The sequence below is a fragment of the Eupeodes corollae genome, chromosome 1 (assembly GCF_945859685.1).
Source record: "Eupeodes corollae chromosome 1, idEupCoro1.1, whole genome shotgun sequence".
In the NCBI taxonomy this organism is placed as follows: domain Eukaryota; kingdom Metazoa; phylum Arthropoda; class Insecta; order Diptera; family Syrphidae; genus Eupeodes; species Eupeodes corollae.
In genome coordinates, this window is record NC_079147.1 from 166,418,905 (window position 1) to 166,443,997 (window position 25,093).

A 25,093-nucleotide genomic window follows, 5' to 3' on the forward strand; every position below is an offset into this window, starting at 1 on the left:
CAGGCTGAACTGCTGGCAATAAGGGAGGCATGTAAGATACTTAAACAAAACCCAAACCAAAACCGAAATGCGGCTATCTTTACAGACAGTCAGGCAGCTGTCAAAGCCATTAACTCGGCCAAATCCTCATCTAAATTGGTCCAGCAATGTCACGATGAGCTTACGAGCCTGAATATTAACCTCGGTGTCACCCTGATCTGGGTGCCGGGCCATAGTGGTATCGTGGGAAATGAACGGGCTGTTGAGTTAGCCAGCAAGGATCGGAAGATATGGCCCACCTATAATAAAACCCGTACAAACGATCTTCTATGCAGGCCAAGGCAAGACATAGCCAGGATTTTTGCGGTTTGTACCGGACATTGGCCTATAGGAGTTCATGCAGAGAAGTTGGGTATCTCTTACAACACCTTTTGCCGTAATTGTAGTGACCAAAGAGAAAGTGAAACGATAATCCATTTCTTCTGCAAATGTCCTGCTTTGGCAAACACTAGAATGAAAAACTTTGAAAAGGCATTCTTTCACGAACCGTGAAACGTTGTACGCTGCTCCTTATTCCGGATTCTATCGATTGTTTTACCAATCTCTGTATATGATTTAAGATAGTTATGCACATTGCTTTTCGTGGTTTTTGTATGCATTTTTATTTTTAAACATTTTTTTTTTTGAAAAAAAAAACCGGCAAGATTAAATTTTTAGTAGTTGTTACTAGAATTGATCCATTTTTTCGTAGTACTGTTAGATTGGAGGACATTTTGTACATAATAATCTAGACGTGCCAAAAAATAATTATAAGTTTATTTCACTTCTTTAGATATCCCCAAATACTAGTTGAGGAAATGAAATAGATTTTAAAGTAATTAATTAAAACCACCCAAGGAAAAAAAGAAGTGTTTTTAAAAGCTTAAAAGTGGGTTTAAGGTTTTAAGTTCGCGGTAGACCAATAATTAAGTGCGGCACTGTACATACAGTGTTGACAATAGCAACCTTCATTTTTAGGATATTCTAAAATTAATAACTAAAATAATTCATGTTCATTTTTTTTTCAAAATTTAATACATTACACGGGTCAACACGAATTTTGAGTCTGAGTTCTGTACCTCTGATTTTCATTACTTATGTCTAACTAATTAAAGAAAAAATATTTTTATCTAATAAAGTTTGCTTTTGTAGTTACTAAAACGAAATTTTAATTTTTATGAAAAAGCTCTATTTTTTAATTTCAGTTATATGTAAAAGGAAAACAGTTTTGAATTCACATATTTGTATTGACTTTAATTACACAAGACTGCATAAAAAAAAAGAATACAAAAAAGGCTTTAAAAATGAGCAGATTTGGAATTTTTTCTGTGTAAGTTGGAACTTTCTTGTATGAGCCCCCAAATGTAGTCACCCATCATGTTTTCATTATATTGTCCTTGATAACGCTTTTCAAAGTTCATTACATCTTGGCGGAAACGTTCCCCTTGCTCTTCTGAATATGCACCTAAGTTGTCTTTAAATTTATCCAAATGAGCATATAGCTTGTGGACTTTTAAAGACTATCTGTAACCCATAACTTTGAAGTTGTGAAGCATATCAGTAATAAGCTCAGTGTAATTCTCTGCCTTTCTGTGGCCAAGAAAGCCATGAATCACTGCTTTAACGCTGAGCCACACTTGTTTTTCGTGGGTACTGAGGAGCTGTATGAATTGTTCAGTGGCCATTATTTTCTTTATTTGTGGACCGATGAAAATACCAGCTTTAATTTTAGCCTCTGACAATTTCGGGAAAAATGATTTTAAATATTGAAAGGCCTCAGAGTCATGACGCAGAGCCTTTACGAACTGTTTCATCAGACCTAATTTTCTTACTCCCGCTTCACAACCACAGCCATCCTACCCCTCTCCTGCATCTTATATGCAACGGCTTCTAAAAAAAACCGCTAAAACACTATAATATTCGTTTTACATTGTGTAAAGGTACAAAAGCAAACTTTATTTATTATAAATGGAGTTTCTGCTTTTTTTCGATGAATACAATCAGAAAATATTCATTAAATAACAGACTTAAAGAAAAATATTTTTTTTGTTGACTTGTTCATGTATGTATATACTTCTAATCAGAATCAGAGAATCAGCCTTAATACAGGCTCCGTCTTAATAGATTCGTAGTACGAACCCCGAAAAAAAGTATATATTGCTCCCGTCGTACTAAAAAAATTTGCTACGAAATTCGAAGTTCGTGAAAAGTGGTATCATTAGCCCCGAATGAATAGGAAGTTTGGTATTTTTTCTACGAACAGTTATTTTGATCGGAATTTAATTGAAAACGAAAAAAATATTAAGCGTGGGAAGATGAATTAAATACATATATGAAAAGAATCATGTAAGTTTTACTATTGTTTTAGTGTGAAAGTGATAAGCTATACATATTTTTTTTTGAAGGGCAAATAAAGTTATCACAAATAAAATTCAGTTCCAAAGGCTTTATGAAACGCTTCAAGAAAAACCTGATATTGCCAAGGATTTTCGAAAATCCCTAAGGAGGAAGTGAATTCCTTTTGGGAAGTAGTAAGAACAGATTTAAATAGCCTAGGCCCACCTTCTAAGAACACCTCTAGCTGGATAAAAGTAAATTGAATAGATTAGTCCAAACTTGTTTATAATTTATTTCAATTCTAAGGTGTGGTTAGATTGGAAGGCATACATCAAGAGAAAAATGGTTGAGAACAAAAAAGAATGCAAAGCTACAGGTTGCGGAGCAAATAGAATACATTCTTTTAGCAGCCTCAAAGAAAATGTCATAAGACTAACTGGCCTTGAAACTTCGACCAGAGGAATACAAGATACACAATGTTTTGGATTCGAAAATTCTTCCGAGCCTTTAGAATCTAATGAACCTTGTGAAGAGAACCAACTCGCCGATGTTTCGATGGCGTCAGACGTAGTTGATTTAAGAAATGTTCCACGGCGTCTTCCAACCACCTCGCGTCAATCATATGATTCATCCAGACTTTTAAAAGAACAAATAAAGATGCAACAAGAATTCCATGTCAAACCTTTTATTTATTTTTTCATTTTGACAAAAATCAGTTGATTTTGACACTCCGAAATTAGTATTTCTGCGTGGCAATGCTTTGATGGGGGTGAATATAATTTTCTTAACGGTCCATTTAAATATGACATAAGTTAACCCAATTTTTTGTTAATCAAAAGAAAAGCAAACTTTTTATTTCTATTTCTTATTAATAAAAAAAGTTAGTCCGTAAACAAATACATTGCCCATATTAATGGTATTGGCTAACGAGGGCAGTTGAATCTATTTATTAGGTGTTATTTAGTTCACTGTAAAGCTAATCAGTGTACTTTGCTTACTTTTGTAAGATCGCCGGAAAAAATTATAAAATATGAAAGTGGAATGAGTCAAATTTAACTATGGAAAAAAATGTCCATTCCAAAATCAGTGATTTGCCCATTAATAAAAGTCATTCCAAACAATTAATGGAGGCAGACCAAGAAAAACAACAAAACGACATGTCATCAAGAGAAATACGAACCCAACTCGACCTGAACGTAAGCGCGAACAATTCGGATACGAGCTGTTGATGGTGGACTAAAATCTCTCAAAGCTGTAAAAGGGCCTTTTGTTTCAACCTAAAACAAGTTGGTGAGATTAAAATTCCCACATAAACTGGACCCTTAGAAAATAGAGGAACGTACTATTTTTACTCTTGTTATAGCTATCATTGGTTTTCATCATTACAAACAAACATTGGATTTTTTTTGGCAGGTCGTTTATAGCTTTCATTAAAAAATTCCTGTCATTAAAACAAATTTCCTGATTGAAATCCACCGAAAAACTTTTACTGGCAGAAATCTGTGGTGGAATTGTGTGAAATTGGAACACAAATCAGTGGAACGATTCGTTTCACTTTTAACCATAAAAGTTACAGCTGTTGAGGAAAATGAATTTCCGTCCGGAAAATAGAAAAATACAATTTTAGAGAAAAAAAAATGCCCAGTTACACTTTTTTTCTTCAAATAAAATTCTTTGGGTGATTTCCGATCGATCAATTTATAATTTTCATTTCTAATTGGAGGGAAACATAGTCAAATATCGTTTCAAAAAAGTTCCCGGATCGATTTCAATGATAGCTATAACTGGCCCCTAAAATAAGGAGGAGTTTACGTTATGGTGTGGGGATGTTTTTCATGGCATGAACTGGGACCGATTCACCAAATGGATCGTTTTATGTACCGTGGCATATTGCAAAATATAATGCTGCCGATCAGTTGCCTCTGAAATGGGTATTTGAACAGTACAACGACTTAAAGAAAACGTCCAATATGCACATTCGTACTGCCAAAATAATACAAAAACTTGATTGACCTAAAGCACACGTCCAATACGTTCCCCAGATTTCAAATAAGAAAATATGCTCATTCTTACTGCCAAAATAATACAAGAACTTTTTTGATTTTTTAAAAACTTGGAAAATATTATATTTTTTATGAAAATACCTATGTACGAGTATGTATATCCAAAATTTCAATGTTGAATTTATTAAGAAAATATGCGGAAAAGAACTTAAAATGGCATATAATGCATAGGTCGTACGAACTTGCACATGTATCAAGTCTTGTTAAAAAAATTTCCTGTATTTTAAAATGTACCTGCAAAAAAAAGTTTTTATTTGAAAATGATAGAAAGTTTTCTTTTTTTTTATTATTTTTTATAAATAACATTTTCCAATATTAGTTTAAAAATATTTTTGGTATACAGCTTATACGTTTTGCATTTCAATTTTGTAAACAAAATTATGAATCAAGATATCGAATTTCGAAAAAAAAATTGTATTATTTGTTTTAAAATCAAAAAATTATTGAGACAATATAAGAGCTTGTGCAGAAAAAAAAAGTTATTAAAATCGGTTGATTAGTTCTTGAGAAAGCTTAAAAACAAAATAACGGTTCTATGAGGGGTACAGTTCTGAAACAATACAAACATATTTTTTTAAACTGAAAGAAGCTAAATTAAGAATGAAAATTTTAAAGAAAATTAAACAAAAATCTATCGGTTTGTTTTTGAGAAACTTCGAATTTTCATTTTTTGTACAAAAAATTTGTAGTGACTCACAACTCTCAACCATATTTTGATCGAGTTGCCAGGGATGTAGAGGACCTACAGTTTTTCCGAATCCGAACTGCTAATTTGAGAAAGCATTTTACATGACAAGAATTACTCTTGGAGAATTTGTGAATTCCTCGCAAGCGGAAGTAACCAATCAAAAAACTTGAACAAGCTGGGATTGTACCTTAAACCTCTTGCATTACAGTCCTATGCACTCACTATCACGATATGTCTACTACAATGATATATTTTCTTTAAATCTTGGCAGGCAATTTGTTGCAATTATTTGAAATATGATAACAAGGTCTTATTTAAGTATAATATCATTTAACATTAGCTTTAAAACTTAAAGATGATAACTATTATTTATCCTTTATGTATTATAATAATTTTATTAACTAGTTGTAAAATAAAAACGAATGAATAAATTGTATTTCTAATTTCAGCCCTATTGTGAGTTTCACGTGGACAAGATTCCACACGAAAAAAAAATCCCTTCTTTCAATTCGCATATTGTGGGTTTCGGGCGAAAAAAAATGCATGTTCGAAAGATTTTAGTTATTGGGAGCACTCGATTCGGGCGGTATGAAATTTCATTTGGCGATAAAACTTCCACTTATTTTTTAGAGGTGAACAGGAGAACAAAAAATTATACAATGTATGTTATTTATATTAATTGTAGTTGCAAAAAAAAAAAAAACAAAATAACTGTATTGCTTGTATCTATATGTAAGGACCAAATCAATAAGTGCAAATTAAAGCGATATGCTAATCGCAAGAGGTTTTGTCAAAGAAAGTAAAGAAAAAATAAATGCAGTTTGGAAGCAGATTAAATCTGAGCTTAATAGTTCTGGGCCTCGAAGCATGACTAAGTTCGAAAAGAAGAAGGTAAGATTTCAATTTACACATTGCTGAAGACTGAACAAAAAAAAAAAATGAATTAGGCTTGGACCGACCAAAAACGCTACGTGAGGATAAAGGCTGATAGAAACAAAATAATGGAAAGAGGAACAGGAGGTGAACTTCATAGGGCACTAAAATTCACTCCTGCTAAAGAAGCCATCTTCAAGTATGTTAGTTTCTTCAAAATCCGTTGGGTTAAATCTACCCAAAATTATAAGTTTCGAAAATATGGAAAATGAAATTAAAATTGGAGATTTTTTTGAATGAAATTGAAAATGATGAATAACGTAACCAAGAGAGTGCTGATATTATAGCATATTCACTTTCTGATCCTATTCCAGTCGTACCTGCAACTATTATTGCTTCAGCCAGTCAAACCACCAAGAAAAAAAATATTTGCAAAATGAGTTCCCAAGAAGTTGTTATGGAGGAACTTCAAACGCATTAAGAACCTTGTGACAAAATGGGTGAAGCCCTACATACATTTCATTGCGTTTTTATGTTCAATAAGAAATAAAGGGTGATTTTTTTGAGGTTAGGATTTTCATGCATTAGTATTTGACAGATCACGCGGGATTTCAGACATGGTGTCAAAGAGAAAGATGCTCAGTATGCTTTGACATTTCATCATGAATAGACTTACTAACGAGCAACGCTTACAAATCATTGAATTTTATTACCAAAATCAGTGTTCGGTTCGAAATGTGTTTCGCGCTTTACGTCCGATTTATGGTCTACATAATCGACCAAGTGAGCAAACAATTAATGCGATTGTGACCAAGTTTCGCACTCAGTTTACTTTATTGGACATTAAACCAACCACACGAATGCGTACAGTGCGTACAGAAGAGAATATTGCGTCTGTTTCTGAGAGTGTTGCTGAAGTTAAACCGTATAAAATACAGCTCGTGCAAGAACTGAAGCCGAACGATCTGCCACAACGTCGAATTTTCAGTGAATGGGCCCTAGAAAAGTTGGCAGAAAATCCGCTTTTTTATCGACAAATTTTGTTCAGCGATGAGGCTCATTTCTGGTTGAATGGCTACGTAAATAAGCAAAATTGCCGCATTTGGAGTGAAGAGCAACCAGAAGCCGTTCAAGAACTGCCCATGCATCCCGAAAAATGCACTGTTTGGTGTGGTTTGTACGCTGGTGGAATCATTGGACCGTATTTTTTCAAAGATGCTGTTGGACGCAACGTTACGGTGAATGGCGATCGCTATCGTTCAATGCTAACAAAATTTTTGTTGCCAAAAATGGAAGAACTGAACTTGGTTGACATGTGGTTTCAACAAGATGGCGCTACATGCTACACAGCTCGCGATTCTATGGCCATTTTGAGGGAAAACTTCGGAGAACAATTCATCTCAAGGAATGGACTGGTAAGGTGGCCACCAAGATCATGCGATTTGACGCCTTTAGACTATTTTTTGTGGGGCTACGTCAAGTCTAAAGTCTACACAAATAAGCCAGCAACTATTCCAGCTTTGGAAGACAACATTTCCGAAGAAATTCGGGCTATTCCGGCCGAAATGCTCGAAAAAGTTACCCAAAATTGGACTTTCCGAATGGACCAACTAAGACGCAGCCGCGGTCAACATTTAAATGAAATTATCTTCAAAAAGTAAATGTCATGGACCAATCTAACGTTTCAAATAAAGAATCGATGAGATTTTGGAAATTTTATGCGTTTTTTTTTTTAAAAAGTTCTCAAGCTCTTAAAAAATCACCGTTTATAAGAAATGGGGAAATTTATTGCGAACTCAGTTTGCTGAAAACGATAATTATCCGAACTGTCAGTTCTGATTCGAAGTGAAATTCTATTTGGGCGAAACTACCAATAACTAGTTCCGTGCGAGCAAAAATGAATGATTTTCCGGGCGAAACTCACAATAAGGCTGTTTAAGTTTTTTTTTATTAATGTTTAAGAGTGTTGCAAATGAGCTCAAACTAAAAATGCCTTAAGAAATTAAATTATTTACATACAAGAGATTTATTGCATGAAGTACTTTGTTGGTTGGTTAATTTAATTGACTTTGATTTACTAAAGATTAAACGATTCGTATCAACTATAAACAGTTTTTGGTCAAATCATAGCATTTAAGAGAACTGAAATATTTATTTTATCTTTCTTCGGTATATCGATTCTTTAAAACGATTTCTTTTATTCCTTAAAAAATTTAAATTATTAAATTAAAACAAAAAAAAATTGGAAAAAAATTGAAGGGTAAAGATAATTGCTTGGAGCCTGAACAAATATAAAAATATAACATCTTATAACAAATAAAATTTAATTTTTAAAAGTGTAATTTTTATTTTTTATAAAATCATTAAATGCATTAGATAAAAATGTGTTTATTATAATTTGTTTTAGTAGTCCAAATATGGCATAGTAGTAAGCTGAGATTTGTTTAAGAAAAAGCCAAAGATCCATTTTGTTTCAACTTTGTTTTTATTTAAAAATCTGGGAGTTTTGTATGAGGGAAATCAAGGTTGGTTGATTGCAGTATTCAAAACAAACATTTTGGATTTTCGCAAAAAACTGCTGTTTTATTTGGATTTTTCTTTGAGTGAACAAAATCATTGAAAACATTGTAAGTTGTATAAAAAAAATATATTCGCTGGAACTTAATTTGCTCATGTGGTTAATTTTTATTTTTGTTTACTTTTAAAAAACACACTTACGCCAGTATGTTTCGGGAAATTTATTTTTATTTCTAAATCAGTCTTATTTGTTTTTCTATTAAATATCACAGGTATATAAACCTTAAAAATAGCCTACTTTATTTTATTTTGCCTTATAATATAAATATACCCTTAAAAACCATTTTATTTTATTTCTTCCTACACAAATGTTTAAATATATGTATGTATATAGGCTTTTTATTATGTAATTTGTAGGAGACAATTTTATTGTGTCTAAATATATTTTTTTTGTGAAACTTTATTGTTTTGGACAAAAATAAACTTTTTCTTTTGCTGTACCTTATTCCCCTTATTGCTTCCTTGTGAGCCTGGAACATTTTCACATTGTTCATGTTCGATTGCCAGTATTTAACGTATCCAGCATTATCGCCTGTAACCATCCAATTATCGTTATGTGACCAGACCATTGTTCGGACAGGAACATCGTGCGCCTAATTGAAATGAAAATCAATTTTTAAATACATTTCAAAATATATTTAATTCATAAAAATGTATTTATGTAAATATAAGGATAACGGTAATAATCATGCATGTAACTATAAGCAATCATATTCTTATTACATAAATAATCAAGTCCTAAAATAGCCGGGTTTTGGGATATTACTGAAAATATTTGTATATTTGAGGTGCATCGGAATTGAGATGGATCACTTCATTCTTATTATTTTCATTTTGACTTCTGTCTAGTAAAACTTCCATTAATCTATAGGTAGTCAAAGTAGGATTTATTTATTTCAATTTATTAAATACTAACGTGAATAATAATTGTTTATAAATTCTTAAAAACTTCTTAAGATCTAGTTTTAATCCAAACTAATGAATTTGAATTAAAAATTGTCACTCGGTGAACTTATTACAAAATAAAATCTATGCTGAAAAGGTTAAGGATCTTAAGTCGACTTAAGTGGTTTAGCAATTAATCCTTTTTTTTTATATATTTTGTCCCCAAACTAGTTTTTTACCCTAGTTGATAAATCTTTAAAAAAAGAAAATAATAACTTGAAGTTTTATAAAAAAGATTAAGATTATTTCGTAGAGTTTTGCAAAATGTAACACAACTTAACCCATTTACGCCCGCTTTCCTCGTTTGGGGACGGGTTTTAAAATGCCCTTATTTTTTTTACAGTTTTTTCCTTTGTTCAAACGTGGTTTTGCATTGCCAAGGAGTGTGTTTAAGTGAAAATATGTACTTTTTCGTCATTTACAATTTATTTTGAAAAAAAAAAAATATTTTATTTATTTCTTTTTTTTTTTATTTATTTCTATTTATTTAACCGATTATTGACCAAAAAGGTAAATAACATTTATTTATTTTGTTAGATTGGTCCTGATTTGTGTATTTTTATTCAGACAATATGTTAAATGGTAGTAATTGACAGAAATAGGAGGTATTTTGTTGTAATGTCCTCAAATGGGTCCAATGGGCTAATTAGTAATACAACACGCTGTTCAAAGTACGAACACTGTTCAAAGTACAACCACTTGCTGATTTGCTTATCAAGAAATTTCTCCAATAGTTTTCATGAAAATTTATCTATAGATGAATCTATGATAAAATATATTGGACGACACCCATCGAAGCAGTTCATAAGAGGCAAGCCAGTGCGAATCGGTTACAAAAACTGGATGATTGCAAGTTCTCACGGTTATTGTTTCGCTTTTGATATATATTGTGGAAAATCAGTACCGAGCAGTAATGAACCATTGGGAAGACGTGTTGTAAAAGGCCTCTTGAACAAAGTGATTGCTATTCCGCAACAACGTATTGTGTTCTTTGATAATTTCTTCACCAGCCACGCCTTGCTGCGAGGACAGGAAGAAAAAAAAACGAGCAGAATTTGACTATTGGTTTGACACAGCAAATAAAATATTGTTCGTACGATGGCTCGATAATAGTGTTTGTACTATTGCAACAAACTACGATTTTGTTGGCAAGGTGAAAAGATGGAGAACTACTGAAGGAAGGAAGACAGACTTTGGTCTTTCAAAACTACAATAAAGGAATGGGCGGCGTCGATCAAGCTGTTCAGTTAGTTGCAGTATATAGAACAGCTATACGTGGTAAAAAGTGGTGGTGGTTTTATTCACCTATATGCTCGATTTAGCAGAAGCTAATGCTTGGCGTTTACATTTACTGACCGCTGATGAGAAACTAGATCAACTCCAATTTCGTCGCAGTATTTGAGGAAATCGATGGAAGACGCCGTAAGCCTTCTTCAGTGGTGCCAAAAATTGTTTAAATGGACATGGACACTTATCGCAAACGTTGAGTAATCAGTTGCAATGTCACAAGAAAGCACGATGGCAATCCAATGATGTTTGAAAACATTATGCATCGAAAAGGGATGTTTCGAGAAATACTACACTTAAGCCCATTGGTCCCATTTGAGGACGAAGTTTTTTTACATATATAAAGTGACTACCATTAATATTCGGTTTTTGTTAATTTTTTTTTTACTTCGACTTGGTGTTTAAAAATAAAATATATACAACTATTTCTTGCTTGTAAAAAAAGAATTTATTATTTCTTATTAAATGGTATAATTTTTGGTTACCAAACTAAAAGCTAAACAAAGAAAAAAATAGAAAAGGAACAAAACTTTTAAAAAACATAGTTCATTAATATTCGGTTTTTTCTAAAAACACAAATGCATCGTTAAGAAATTCATTTTTTAAGAAATGATTTAATATTTTGTCGGATAACCTTGATTGGATATGACTCCTTGAAGTCTTTGAGTCATGTTTTTTATAATTTTGGAAAGATATTCAACACTAATCTTGTTCCATTCTTCTTGGTCCCGAATTTTAAGTCCACTTATTGAAGTAACGGGGTTTTCACGAACTCTTCCATCCAGTTCATCCTACAAATTTTCAATGGGGTTTAAGCCTGGGGATTGCGCAGGCGTTTGGATAACTTTTGGACAGTTATAGAGTAGCCACTCTCTAACAACATGAGCCTTATGTTTCGGATCGTTGTCCTGGTAAAACTTGAAACTGCGCAAAACACCCATTCTCTCAGCACTTTGTCTCAAATTTCTCAAATATTGTTTTTTATTCATAATGCCGTCGATGAAAACAAGATTCCCCATGCCTTTTGCAGATATGCAACCCCAAACCATGACGTGCCCGCCGCCATGTTTGACAGTTGGTTTTAAATTTTTGCCCTTTAGCTCTTCGTTAGGTTTCCAAAAAACCATAACCCTTCTGTCTGAACCAAAGAGATTAAACTTACTCTCGTCGGCAAAAATAACGTCGTCCCATAAACTTGCATCCTTGTTTTTATGCTCCTTCGCGAAGTTGACTCGAATTTTCCTATTGCGCATATTAATGAAGGGCTTCTTTCGGGCAACACGACCACCTTAGCCATATGCTTTGATGGTACGACGAATGGTTGATGCAGATATTTGCTTTTTGCATTCAATTCTGACTTCTTCAACTATTTTTGGGGCACGTAAACGAGGATTAGCTTTGACCTTTCGTACTATAAGCCGTTCTTCTTTCGCCTTAAGTTTTTTTGGTTGGCCCAACTGCTTCTTTGGCTCGATTCTTCCTTCATTTTTGTATCTCCGGACTATATCCCCGACAGTGTTTGGCTTCATATTTAATAACTCTGCAATTTTCTTGTAAGTTTCACCTTTTTCGTGTTGAATAATCACAAGTTTTCTTGTTTCAAGACTCGAATTTTGTCCTTTACGACCCATGCTTTATTTATTGAATAATTCTATAATGTTTGACTTCTAATTACTTTACAAATGTACGCAGAAAACCTACAGACTAGTTTGGTTTAATTTTACATTAAAAAAAATACCGTTAGTCTTCAGAAATGTCAAAACAAGCAGAGGAAGAAAAAACCGAATATTAATGGAGCGTTTACATTCAGCCTTTATGCGCTTACATTTAATAATCTTAGCGGAGGATGGTAAATGGCGGATAATTTTTGATCAATTGTAAAGAATATATTCATTCATAAATAAAATAAACAAATACTAAGATTTATAATAATGTTTATAAGTGGAAAATATGAAAAAAGAAATTGCATGATAAAAACCGAATATTAATGACACTCACTGTAAATACAAAACCCCCATTTTTGTTTCATGAAATATTTATTTAGCCTATATACAGTTGTGTTCAAACAAATAGGAGTGCCTGTTCTTTTAAAAAAATATTTAATATTAAGATTTTTTTGTCAGTATTTTGTGGAAAAGCCTGACAAAGCTCAACTGGAATTTGGTTAAATGTTTCCTCGACTGCGTCCCACAACTGCCTCGAATTCAAGGGTCTTCGTCGAGAAACACCATTTTTCACATCTGCCCATAAATTTTCTATGGGATTGAGGTCAGGTGAATGAGCCAGTCCATGACCTCAACCCCATTGACCCGAAACCATTCCTTGGCAGACTTACTGGTGTGTTTCGGGTCGTTGTCTTGTTGAAATACCCATTTAACCGGCATATTCCAACTCGCATAAGGCAGCATCATACTGAACATTATATCCACATAAACGCGCTGGTCCATCGTGCCAATGATTTGATGTATGGGGCCAACACTAGCATAAGAAAAACTGCCCCATGCCATCACTTTAGTATCTCCATGCTTTACCGTTTTAATGGTGTACCGAGGCTTAAACTCGGAATTTTCTGGACGTCGGACGTATTGCCTAGAGCCAGTTCCACCGAATAAAACAATTTTGGTCAGTCCACAAAATGTTTCGCCATTTCTTTGCAGGCCAATTAGCATATCTTCTTGCAAATTTCAAACGAGCGGCTACATGTTTTTTTGTAAGCATCGGCACTTTTCGTGGACTGCTAGCGGAAAGATTGTGTTCCAACAATCGCCTTCTTATTGTTACGCTACTTACTGCCAGTCCTAGATCTTCCTGGATCATCTTAGAGAACGCAAAAGGATCCTTTCGGCTGTAGCGAACAATACGACGATCATCATTTTCACTCGTTTCTCGTTTTCGTCCCCGGGTTTCGATTTTTTTTTTCATATTTTACAGCATTGGCGATCGCTTGAGCAAATTTTGTAAAAGCACTCCTATTATTTTGAACACAGCTGTACGTATAATATTCACAACAAAATTCAAAAAATTACTGTTTCTTTGTATCTGGGTCCAAATGGATTAAGTAAAGTATAATTTGTCTTATGTATCAATTGATTTTATTTATCAGCTTACAGGCAGAAATAATGTTGGTAAAATATCTTAAGTTGTTTTTATTTTGTCGACTTAAGATATTTTACCAAAAAAGGTTTTCTTTCATTTACATTTCTCATTTTAACTCAAGATGTTTTCCCATATTGAATAAATACAAAATTAATAGAAACACAATAATGGTTAAACCAATCTAAGAACACCTACAATACTTAGTAAATGAAAAGCTGTAAAAGTTGTTTTGATAAAAGCACTTATTAAATACTCAACATTTTATTCTAATAATTTTATATACATAAATGTATATAAAGGCAAAATACTGAAAAGTGTATCTTTTTAACAATGATTGCAAGTTAAAAATCATCTTTCTGAAAACCAGATAAATAGACTTAAGAGCTTTAACCTTTTGAACACAGATAATATTTTAATTAAGGGGGGCGTCTACCTTCGAGTGCGTCTATTTCCTGGACAAATAAATAAGAGTGAATCAGATTTTTCCTTAGGATAAAGCAAAAAAGTAGTTTAAATTCAAATTTTTAAGGAAAATGAGGAAATGAGTAACCTCAAGACATCAGTACTTGATCGGGCGGCCTTTGTTCTTAAAAACCGATTCACACCTTCTTGGCATAGTCAATTAGTTTTTGAGGTGTTGCGTATCATTGTTATTGGATTCCTCTCCATAGTGGCTCTAGATCTGACGATTGTAAAGGTTATTGTAAAACTGACACCATCTTGTCACGACTTTGCCAGTGTGTTTGGGGTCAATATCTTGCAAGAATGTCCACACTGAAGACACATTATCTTCTGCAAATGGAAGCATAACGTTTTCCAATGTTTGGAGGTACGGTTCTTTGGTCATAATATTTTTGCTACAAAAAATAGGTGTTTTTACGATTAAGTTCTTCATTCTTTTTTCTTTAAAAATGAATTCGGCGATCAGATCCAAACAAATTATTGGGTTTCGTTGCTGTACAAAATATTTGTACTCTGCACATTTATGAGCTTAGTAGTATGTAATGTAATGTAATAAAAAATATAGATCTATATCGTGGCAATCAGCGACTTCAAAGTCATACCAGTACTAAAATGTACGAGACAATGTTCGGAGATTAAGAGAAGTGCCAAGCCTCGTGATCTGATGTTACAAGTACAAACTTGGCCTAAAGTAAATTATAAATTAAGAAAGAAAGACTATTTGTCGATATTTTATAGATTTGTCCTGATTAACCGGTGGTTTAGCCGTCCTACATTACTTGGTACCGAGTGTTAACATTAGCAATCCATCAGGAATGCTGCAGAAGAGGTGCTAGGTTTCTCACAGCCGCCACCAAGGAACCCCTGGTTTGACTCTGACTGTGCTCAGGCAAACAAGGCCAAAACGGAGGCATACAGATTGTGGCAGCAAAGGAGGACACGATCATTCCGCCAGCTCTACGTCGACAAGAGAAGGGATGATAACCGCTTGCTCAGAAGAAAAAAAGCCCATGAGCAGCGTGAAGTTTAGGAGATCCAGGATGTTTTAACAGGAAACAGGTGCGGAGCTTTTATAGAAGAGTCAAAAAGAAAACAACGGGATTCACTAGCTGCTCTGGAGCCTGCAAAGAAAAGGAGGGGAATACTGTAGTAGATACGCAGTCAATGCTAAAAATCTGGAGAGATCATTCAACCAGCTGCTTAATAGTGATGAAGTCAACAATTCCGCCAGCGAGCAGCCACGTCAAATCCATTTGGTTGACGACCTAGAGTACCACCCACCCGACCAGAGTGAGATCGAAGTAGCCATCACCGGTGATGACGGTCTGCAGACGGAGCTTTTAAGTACGCTAGAGCAGATCTGGTTAGGAGCATGCACCAGCTAGTTACTTAAATTTGGTCGGAAGAAAGCATGCCCGACGAGTGGAACTTAAGCAGCATCTGCCCGATCCATAACTGAACTACAGAGGCATAAGCCTTTTAAACATATCGTACAAGGTTTTGTCCAGCGTATTATGTGAACGCCTGAAGCCATTTACTGACGAATAATTGGCCCTTATCAGAGTGGCTTCAAGCCTGGAAAATTTACTATCGACCAAATTTTCACTTCCCGCCAAATCCTGGAAAAGACACAAGAACATAACATCGAAACACACCATCTTTTCATCGATTTTAAAGCAGCTTCTGACAGTGTAGACAGGAACGAACTATACCGTGCCATGTTGAGTTTTGGTATCCCTACCAAACTGATACGACTTATCAGGATGACGCTGGAAAATGCTCGTTGCTGCGTCAAAATTGGAAGACACTCGACCGAAACCACCAGAGGACTTCGACAAGGCGATGCGCTGTCATGTAGCTGCTTCAATATTGCTCTTGAAAGAGTGGTGCGCAACACCAACGCAAATACAAGTGGCACCATCTTTCAAAAATCCACACAATATCTTGGATATGCAGATGACATCGACATTATGGGAAGAACCAAACGAGCAGTCAAGGGTGCTTTCTCTAATGTCCGGTCTGAGGCGAAGAAAATGGGACTTGACATAACGGAGGACAAAACAAAGTATTTACTGTCGTCCAATAGAGTCGATTCACACCGTAGACTTGGTCAAAATGTCATAATTGACAGGTACAACTTCGAGGTGGTAAACGAATTTGTTTATCTAGGCACTGCTGTTAATTCTGCAAATGACATCAGCGCGGAGATCAAACGCAGAAATACCCTTGCTAATCGCTGTTTCTTTGGCCTAAGTAAGCAGTTGAGGAATAAGGCCCTATCGCGAAGTACCAAAGAGACACTGTACAAAACTTTAATCATCCCAGTCTTGCTGTATGGTGCAGAACCAAATTCTGAGGCAGGCCTCATCTCCGGTGGAGTGATCAAGTTGGGGCCAACGCACGTCAACACATAACTTTCCAAGAAAATTGAAAATTCTTCGAAACGTCGTCGGGAAGAGACAGTTTATATTTTATTTATTTAATGCGATTTTTTTTCAAACAAATTTGAAAGGTTCAAATAATTTATGTCATCAAAATAAAAATGTTAAGAAGATTTACAAATGAACTAAGTTTAGAAAGATGTTTAAGACCTTCAATTTTATAGCACAATACAAAGTTTTAACGATTGCCGAAAAAAAGAAACAATACTTTATCATAAAATTAACAAAAGCTGGATCTAAGGCTTAATATTAAATTGTATTTATTTCTTTGTTTCCGAAAGTGTTAATTACATTTTGCACAAATGCATTTGGTTTTCATCATAAGATCACTTAAAACATATCAGAAAAGTATTAATTTTGTAGTTTCACAGCTAAACCACTAGTAAGCTCATACATAAGATGAAAAAACGGCTATAAGGAGAAAGAAAAACAAGCTTTAAAATAGCCTTAATAGATCTGCATATGTGTTCAGCGTTCATTTCGACCATAATCAGGTCCCCTCCATCCCTGACAACAGTACTCGCACACAGAAATGGTTGAGAGTTGTTAGTCACTACGACCTAGTTTTCAACGGACTGTTGCGCCACCTAATTAATTTATTTATTTTACAAGTAATCAAAGCCAACGTTAAAATGATTTCGTCTGTAAGCATATGGATGCTTGGCAACATAGGAACTGAGTTTCGATACTACTTACTAACTTAAGGTGGTGCTACAGTCTGTATGAAATTGGACTGCTCACCCCAAACAAACTTTTCCATCTAGCTCGGCCCCTAGGTAGTACGCACTAAAAGTTGGATAAGGTCACCTTCAACTTGAGCGAACCATCTGAATTGCGGCCTTCATATACTGTGCTTTCCTGTGGGTTTAGATTCGAAGATTGGTTTCGATACTACTACTACATGTTTATTCATAGCTTATTGCAATAAAGTGTTTTAATTAACACGTTTAATGATAATGTGTTTATTTAATTTGTATATATGTAAGAACTTTTTGATTTTTATTTTTTCAAACAATTATGTTAAGAAACAGCCGCCTAAGGTGAGGTTTTTGGCTGGTCATGTTTAACGCTCCAGCCCAGGTGGCCCACTGGAGACAGCTAGCTAGACTTGTGACACTCCTGACACTCCTGTAGCGCCATTTTTAATAAGTTGAGTTATACAATTGTAAGGTTTTCAGACTGATGAATGCTTCTATTGATTTGACTTAAATAATAAAATGTAATTCTTCTTTAAATTCGATTTCAATCAATTTAAAGAACATAGTCTGGTAAAATTTGTGTATACTTTCTTTTTGATTTCTAAGCTAACCATTGTGTGAAAAGTCTCTTAAAGTCACCTGTCTGCGTAGTAAGTTATGGACCACCAAAAGTCTATAGGTCAAATTATGCTAACGCCATTTTAGTTAAAAAGACCTTTACCGAAATTAACAAGCACAAAAATTGCTAAAATTATTTCTTGATAATTTTTTCAAATGCCCAACTATTTCGGAGATAGAATGGCAGAAAAAGTACTTCTTCTTTAAAATGTGTAAGCTAAGGGTCCGGCAACGTAATGAGCGATGCAAACAAATTAGAACACATGAAATCTTATGGAGGTGGCCACATAAACCCTAAGCGGTTGAGCGATTTTTTAAATCTGTTTTAATTTTTCAGTCGATCGCTGAGCGACATAGAAAAAAGATGTGTACAATAAATACCGAAAGTTTAATTTCAGCTGTCCAAAGCCGCCCAATGCTATGGCAGGAAAGATTACAAAAATAAAAATGTCGCTGATAAAGAGTGGGGAAAAGTTGGATACATTTGTAATTGTTCTAGTAAGTTTTAATTTATTTAATCTTTAATTACAAATATTGTTTTTTGATTAATTGCTTTCTTTTGTCTTGTTAATTTTGGTGGAACTTTTTCCAACAGCAGATCAAAAGATGGTACTGACATACTACAATATTGCCAATGTCGATCTGGAAATCTGCTAAGATTTAGATATAAATGGTGAAATTCACCATAATTTTCCCTTTCACGATTTATGGGATGTACACCAAATCTACGAATTCTCGATCTTATTACAGATCTATAGATTTGAACGCGACTTTCAACTAGTAAGCTATGACGAACCGCATTTGACGATGGCATTTTTACAAATAATCGATCAGCGACGTGTCGATGGTATTATTCCACCTGGTCCTGCAGATTTAAAGGGTTTGAAGCTGTTGAGAGCCCATTGGATCTTGTCGCTTGAGATCAGACCTATTAGATATGTTGTATTGGGACATGAATGTATGGTTAGGTTAGGTTATAGTGGCTGTCCAAGATGGAAACGGACACATTTAGGCCAGTTTAATGGCCCATTGTGATAACACATGAATCTTGAGGCTTCCTCCTAAGCTCAATGGAACCAGCTTGAGTCCCTTACGAAATGTGGGAGGCTGATTATACCGATATGATATAGATCGTTTAGATCGTTAAAGAAGAATTCTCCTAGGTAATTCTTGCGTTTTCGAGCTAGAGCAGGGCATGTGTAGAGAAGATGAAGAACCGTTTCTTCCTCTTCCTCGTCCATACAGCTTCTGCAAAAGTCATTTGAGAATAAGCCTAGTCTCGTGGCGTGCTTTTCTATTAGACAGTGTCCGGTTATAACACCTATTATCGAGCTTACATGCGATCTGCTTAGAGAGAGCAAGCACCTTGAACGTTATAAATCCAGTGTTGGCCAGATGTTTTTTGTGGCTTGACACGTGGTGATGTTGTTCCACCTGATGCCTGCCCTCCTCGCAGCGTCTTGCATTAGCAACAGTTTACAAGTAGCGATTGGTATGCCAGTACTTGCCAAACGTGGTAGGATGGGCTGTACTGTACCGTTCCTGGCTAGTTCATCTGCCTTACAGTTACCTGGAATGTCTCTATGGCCCGGCACCCAGCAAAGGTGAATATTAAACTGTTGCGCCATCTCCATTAGAGATGATCGACAGTTATGGACTGTTATAGAGTTTGTAGAGACTGAGTCCAGAGATTTGATAGCGGCCTGGCTGTCGGAGAAAATACGGATATCAGATGTTGATATCACGTTTTCTTTGAGCCAAGACAAGACTTCCTTAATCGCCAAAAGTTCCACCTGGAACACGCTACAATGATTGGGAAGGCGGAATGAGAGACTTAATTTCAGTCGTTCAGAGTACACACCTCCACCAACCCCTTCTTTGGTTTTTGAGCCATCTGTGTAAAAGTGGATTGACTCATCCTCCAAGAATGTCCTATCCTCCCAAAAAGATCTGGTAGGTATAGAAATCTGGAAATTTCTGTCGAATTGTAGTTGGGGGATGGTGTAGTCTGTGTTCTATGGAACTGATTCTAAGTTGTTAGTCCACTGCGACGAAGCATTGAGGCGAATAGCAGAGCTTGCAGCTATTTGTTTACTAAATATGTCAAGAGGTGTAATGTAGAGCAAGGTGTCCAGTGCCGCAGACGGGGTCGTGCGAAGCGATCCGCTTATACATAGGCAGGCTGAACGTTGGACTTTATTTAACTTATCCCTGTTTATACCTTTCTCTAAAGCAGTCCACCATACTGCCACACCATACGTTAAAATCGGTCTGATTACCGATGTGTATAGCCAATGCGAGATTCTGGGTTGTAAACCCCATTTATTACCAATAGCTTTTTTGCAAGAAAGAGAGCTACAGTAGCTTTTTTCACTCTTTCCTGTACGTTGCGTTTCCAATGTAGTTCTTTGTCTAAGTCAAGACAAATGGAATTTTGTATCTACTCGAAAATAAGACCAGATCGGTTTTGTGTGGGTAAACACCCAGTCCCCACCGATCAGCCCAAAGTATTAGTCTGTCCAAGGCATTTTGTAAGAGTTTTTTTAGGATATTAAGATGCTTTCCTGAAACTGCTATAGCAATGTCGTCCGCATAAGCTATCACTCTGAAACCCTCCGCATCCAGACTAGTTAGGATTTCATTCACCACTAGGTTCCAGAGGAGAGGGGATAGAACAACTTGCGGTGTCACTCTACTAACGAATCGTCTGCTAGAAGAGTTGCCCAGTTTTGAGTTAATTATTCTGCTAGTAAGCATTAAATGAATTAACTCCCGAAGCGAACTCTCTTCATTTAGAGATGTCAGTGCAGATGTGATTGCAGATGTGTCCACGTTGTTAAAAGCACATTCGATGTCAAGGAAAGCAACCATAGTGAACTCTTTATGATGGAGGGAATATTCTATGGTGCGTACTAAAGTGTGTAACGCTGTTTCCATCGATTTACCCTTACAGTAGGCATGTTGAGACGAAGACAGAAGTCTTTTATCGATACATGCCCTTAAATGGATATCAATCAATCTTTCCAGGGTCTTAAGAAGGAATGATGATAGAGTTATAGTCCGTAGATCTTTAGGATTGACTTGGGAGCATTTACCTGCTTTAGGTATAAAAACAACTTTAACTTCTCTCCATGCCGAGGGAACATGGACCAGGTAAAGACAGCTGGTAAAAATTGCCTCAAGGATTGGTGCAATTATGAATGTATATATAAGTGTTGCAAGTTTCGGTAAGAGAACTACCAGGGAAATGAGTATCCAATAGTAAGTCCTGCGATTCATTAGTTGAATTTGTCTAGGAGTTTCTTCTATCGTGCCACAGAAGGATCGCCAACACGCTTAATTTGCTGATGGGACGCTGAGCTATTTAGATTTAATTTGACAACTAATTGAAATATTTTATTCATAAACTTTAATTTTTTACCGAAAATTGTAACTTTTAAAAATATACGTATATTTTTTTTATAATAATCGCACATTCAAGGGGATATTACTACCCTTATTATGCAGAGACAAAGTGTGAGCACTAGGAAAGGGAGAGAGGGTTTGAAAGAAGATGCCGATGCACATTGGTTTTGAATATTGCAATGAGTGACAAGGACAGAGTGTGGTAAAGCATTCCACATTCGCGTAGTACCGCTAAAGAATAAATCTCTGTACTTCACAGTCCGACTGAAGTTGGGGCTAGGAGAAATTACCCTGGTTATTTCTCTAGAGCTTAAAGCGTTAAAACAACTGTAAAAAATGGTCACACAAGAAACTCTACGACAATATCGTGAAATTAATGTACTAATGATGATATTATCATTAATCAATTAAATGCTCTACATTCATTACTGTCTAAGAGGCTGAAGTAAGTTGCAGGAGCACCACCTTAGAGATGGAAGTTATATTCAATTAGTGTGTTTACTCAAAACTCATGTAACGCGAAAAGTCAGTTAAAAATAATTAGTTTTCATTTTGCATGAAATAATTTTTAACTGTTTTAGGTAAATCTCATTTACCTGCAAAGTTTCTCAGCTTTGCAAAACTTTTTGATTCGTATACACATTTTTAGTGAGAAAAAAATTCTAAGATCTCATTTTTCTGAAAACACCATATGATTATAACTATGATCAATTTAAAGTTTCCAGAAATGGATGAAGAATTGAAAATGTCACATGACCTTCAAAATCAATGCCATGAAAAGATAATAAACTATGCTAAAGAGAGAAGCAGAATTTTGTAAGTATTGTTTCAGAATCACTATTGGAAGTCGGTTGCTATGAAAGAATTCTCGTAGGTAATTCTTGCTTGATCTTGGGGGATGATGTAGTCTCTGTGCTTTAGAATTGATTCTGAATACTCAAAAATTACGGAGTGGCCAATGTTTTTATTAACCCACTGGGATGAAGAATTGAGGAGAATATCAGGTAGAGTAGGGTGTCCAGTTGGCGCACGCTGTTGGGAGAAGACCTCAATCAACACGGCGTGTGAAATTGGAAGCAGCTAGCAAGGGACCGAATTGGCTGGAGACGCATGTCGGTTCAGGCCCAGGTCCGTCCCGGACTGTAGCTCTACTTTAAGTAAGTAAGTAAGAAGTTGAACCTTAAGTTTTGGACGAATAAAAGCTTTGTAAATCATAGTCAGATCAGAAGGGGTAAAAAACTTCATGCATCCTCGGAAAAAACTTAAACACTTAGCAGCATTTTTGGCGTTGTCAAATATGTGATCACTTCACAACAAGTTCTTTGTGATGCACATGCCTTGGACTGGTAGTTGTTCAATCTCCTCGAGGCAAGTACCACCCATGGTGATGGTATTGGGGGAGGATTACGCTTTTGTGATAGTAGAAAGGATTGAATTTTCGAAGCACTAAATTCTACCCGATTTTTGAATCCCCAATGAAGAATGCTGTCAAGATGGTAGTTGGTAGTCCACATCCGAAGAACAAGGATGTGAATCTGAAAACGAATATGAAAAGCAAAAAGTAATGTCATCAGCGAAACAATGTAGTGGGTTAGAAGTTCCAGACAAAATATCATTTATGAATTTAAGGAAGAGAGTTGGAGACAAAACGGAGCCCTGGGGCACACCAGCGATTATATTGTGGATATCAGATTTGAACCCTTCCAAGCCTACTGAAATTGAACGGTGCGAAAGGTAATTTCTAACCCAACAAAGAAGAAATTCATCAATACCTAAGAGAGCTTGATGCCAAACTCTATCAAATGCCTCTGAAATATTAAGTGCAATAATCTTAATTTCTCCAAAACGATGTAAAGATTTGTTCCACTGTTCGGTGACATAAACTATGAGATCACCAATGGACCTATTGCTACGAAAGCCATACTGTCGGTTATTAAGAAGCTTCCGTTCTTCAAGATATTTCTTAAGCTCAAATTTAATCAGCGTTTCCATGACCTTTTAAAGAAGGGACTTAATTGCTATTGGGCGATAGTTAAAGGGGGACCTCTCTAAATAGTTGAGCCCACAACAAATTATTGAGATATTTTAGAAAATTGTTTGCTTGACCATTTTGGCATTGGGCCTACTACAAAGGTCATATAACTTACGACTTGGACATAAGATTTGAAGGGACTTTTTACACAATGTTTACAAATTTTCAGCTTACTATCTCTCATACCGACCTTGACCATTTTTGTCACCTTTTTTAAATGGACACAAATTTACATTAAATCATTTTAATTCAAAATGATGTTAACCTAAACACTTTGCACAAATTTATGAACAGTAGGTATTTGCTTATAGAACCAAGAACCATCTACTGTATTTTTAAAACATCAACTTATATAGGTAACACTCACCTGGAGGATAGTTTCGAAATTAAACGTAAGGCCATTCCAGAGTGTGAATTCTCCCGAACTGGCACCAGTTACCAATCGGCGACCTTCTGGTGTCCAAGCCAAGGTAAATATAGGACAACGCATTTTGTTTGTGGCAGTCTTAACGAATCTTGTTGTCACCGAGTTTGTTGGGTTATCCAAGTAACTTGGCGGAGGTAACAATTCGGGTATGTATATATTTTCAGGCTGGAGCGATGGGCGATCTCGATCGTCTCTTTGCCATGTTCGCGCCTATTCATGAAGAATAATTAAGTTATTAAATAAGATTAAGTTAAAAAAGACATTTGCTACCTCAAGGGCTTTCACAATGGACGCATTGTAGTCAACAGTTTTGCGCATTACACTTTTTCTCAACCGTTTTCCATCAAAATCATCTTGGGTCATGCCAAACCCACGATTGAAATTCCCAAAGGGCTTAAAATATGGATGGCCTGGTTTGCCAGGTCCTGAGTGGTGTTGAAAGTAATGTGTACGATAACCTCCGCCACCACCTCCAGCACCTCCGCCACCACCACCGCCACCAGGTCCATTATTTTGCCCAGAATTATTATAATTCATTACGACTGGCGGAGGTGGCATTTGCATCATGGACGGCGGTGGCTGTTGCAGCATATCAGGAGGAGGTTGTGAAAAATCCATTGTTTTTGTTGATAAGTAGTTTTCACTTTAGCTTATAAACACATGAATCTACTTTATTTTAATTAATTTTAAATAGAATTTAATAAAATTCTAAAACAAATAATTAATTTGCTCTTCTTCGGATTCGTGTGATGTGAAAAACTCGCGTTTTTGGCGATTTAAGGTGAAAGCCAAGCAGCTTTCCTTGTCTAATGATATAACAAAAAGAGACAAATGTTAAAAGAATTTTTGCCAAACTTTATTTTAACTAAAGATTTAGATGAGCTAAATACATACTACAAAGTCAAACTAGCGAGTACTAACAAACGAATACAATGCTTATGACAGAAACTCGTAATGAAGTCATTTTTAATTTCAAGCAATTATCATGTTTTAATACAACCTGCGTTTAACAAAACAAATTAATATGTAATTATATGGAAATAACAGGCTGATCGTAATAGCTCAACCACAATCTCGTGTTCGGTTGGTCGGACTTTGAAATTTCGAATAAAAACATATGAGGCAT

At 35.4% G+C, this 25,093-nt stretch overlaps 1 protein-coding gene across 1 annotated transcript in view; it reads right to left on the reverse strand.

The window, feature by feature from the left end:
• The window catches only part of LOC129938822 (pre-mRNA 3' end processing protein WDR33), a 37,927-nt gene extending 13,166 nt beyond the window's left edge, over nucleotides 1–24,761 (reverse strand). Inside the window, exons 1-3 of the mRNA XM_056046610.1 lie at nucleotides 24,238–24,761; nucleotides 23,908–24,177; nucleotides 8,998–9,149 (exon numbers count right to left, since the gene is read on the reverse strand). Of these exons, the coding sequence (XP_055902585.1) occupies nucleotides 8,998–9,149; nucleotides 23,908–24,177; nucleotides 24,238–24,585 (770 nt within the window). The 5' untranslated portion in view covers nucleotides 24,586–24,761. The remainder of the gene's footprint in view (nucleotides 1–8,997; nucleotides 9,150–23,907; nucleotides 24,178–24,237) is intronic.
• Between the last annotated feature and the right edge of the window lie 332 nt (nucleotides 24,762–25,093).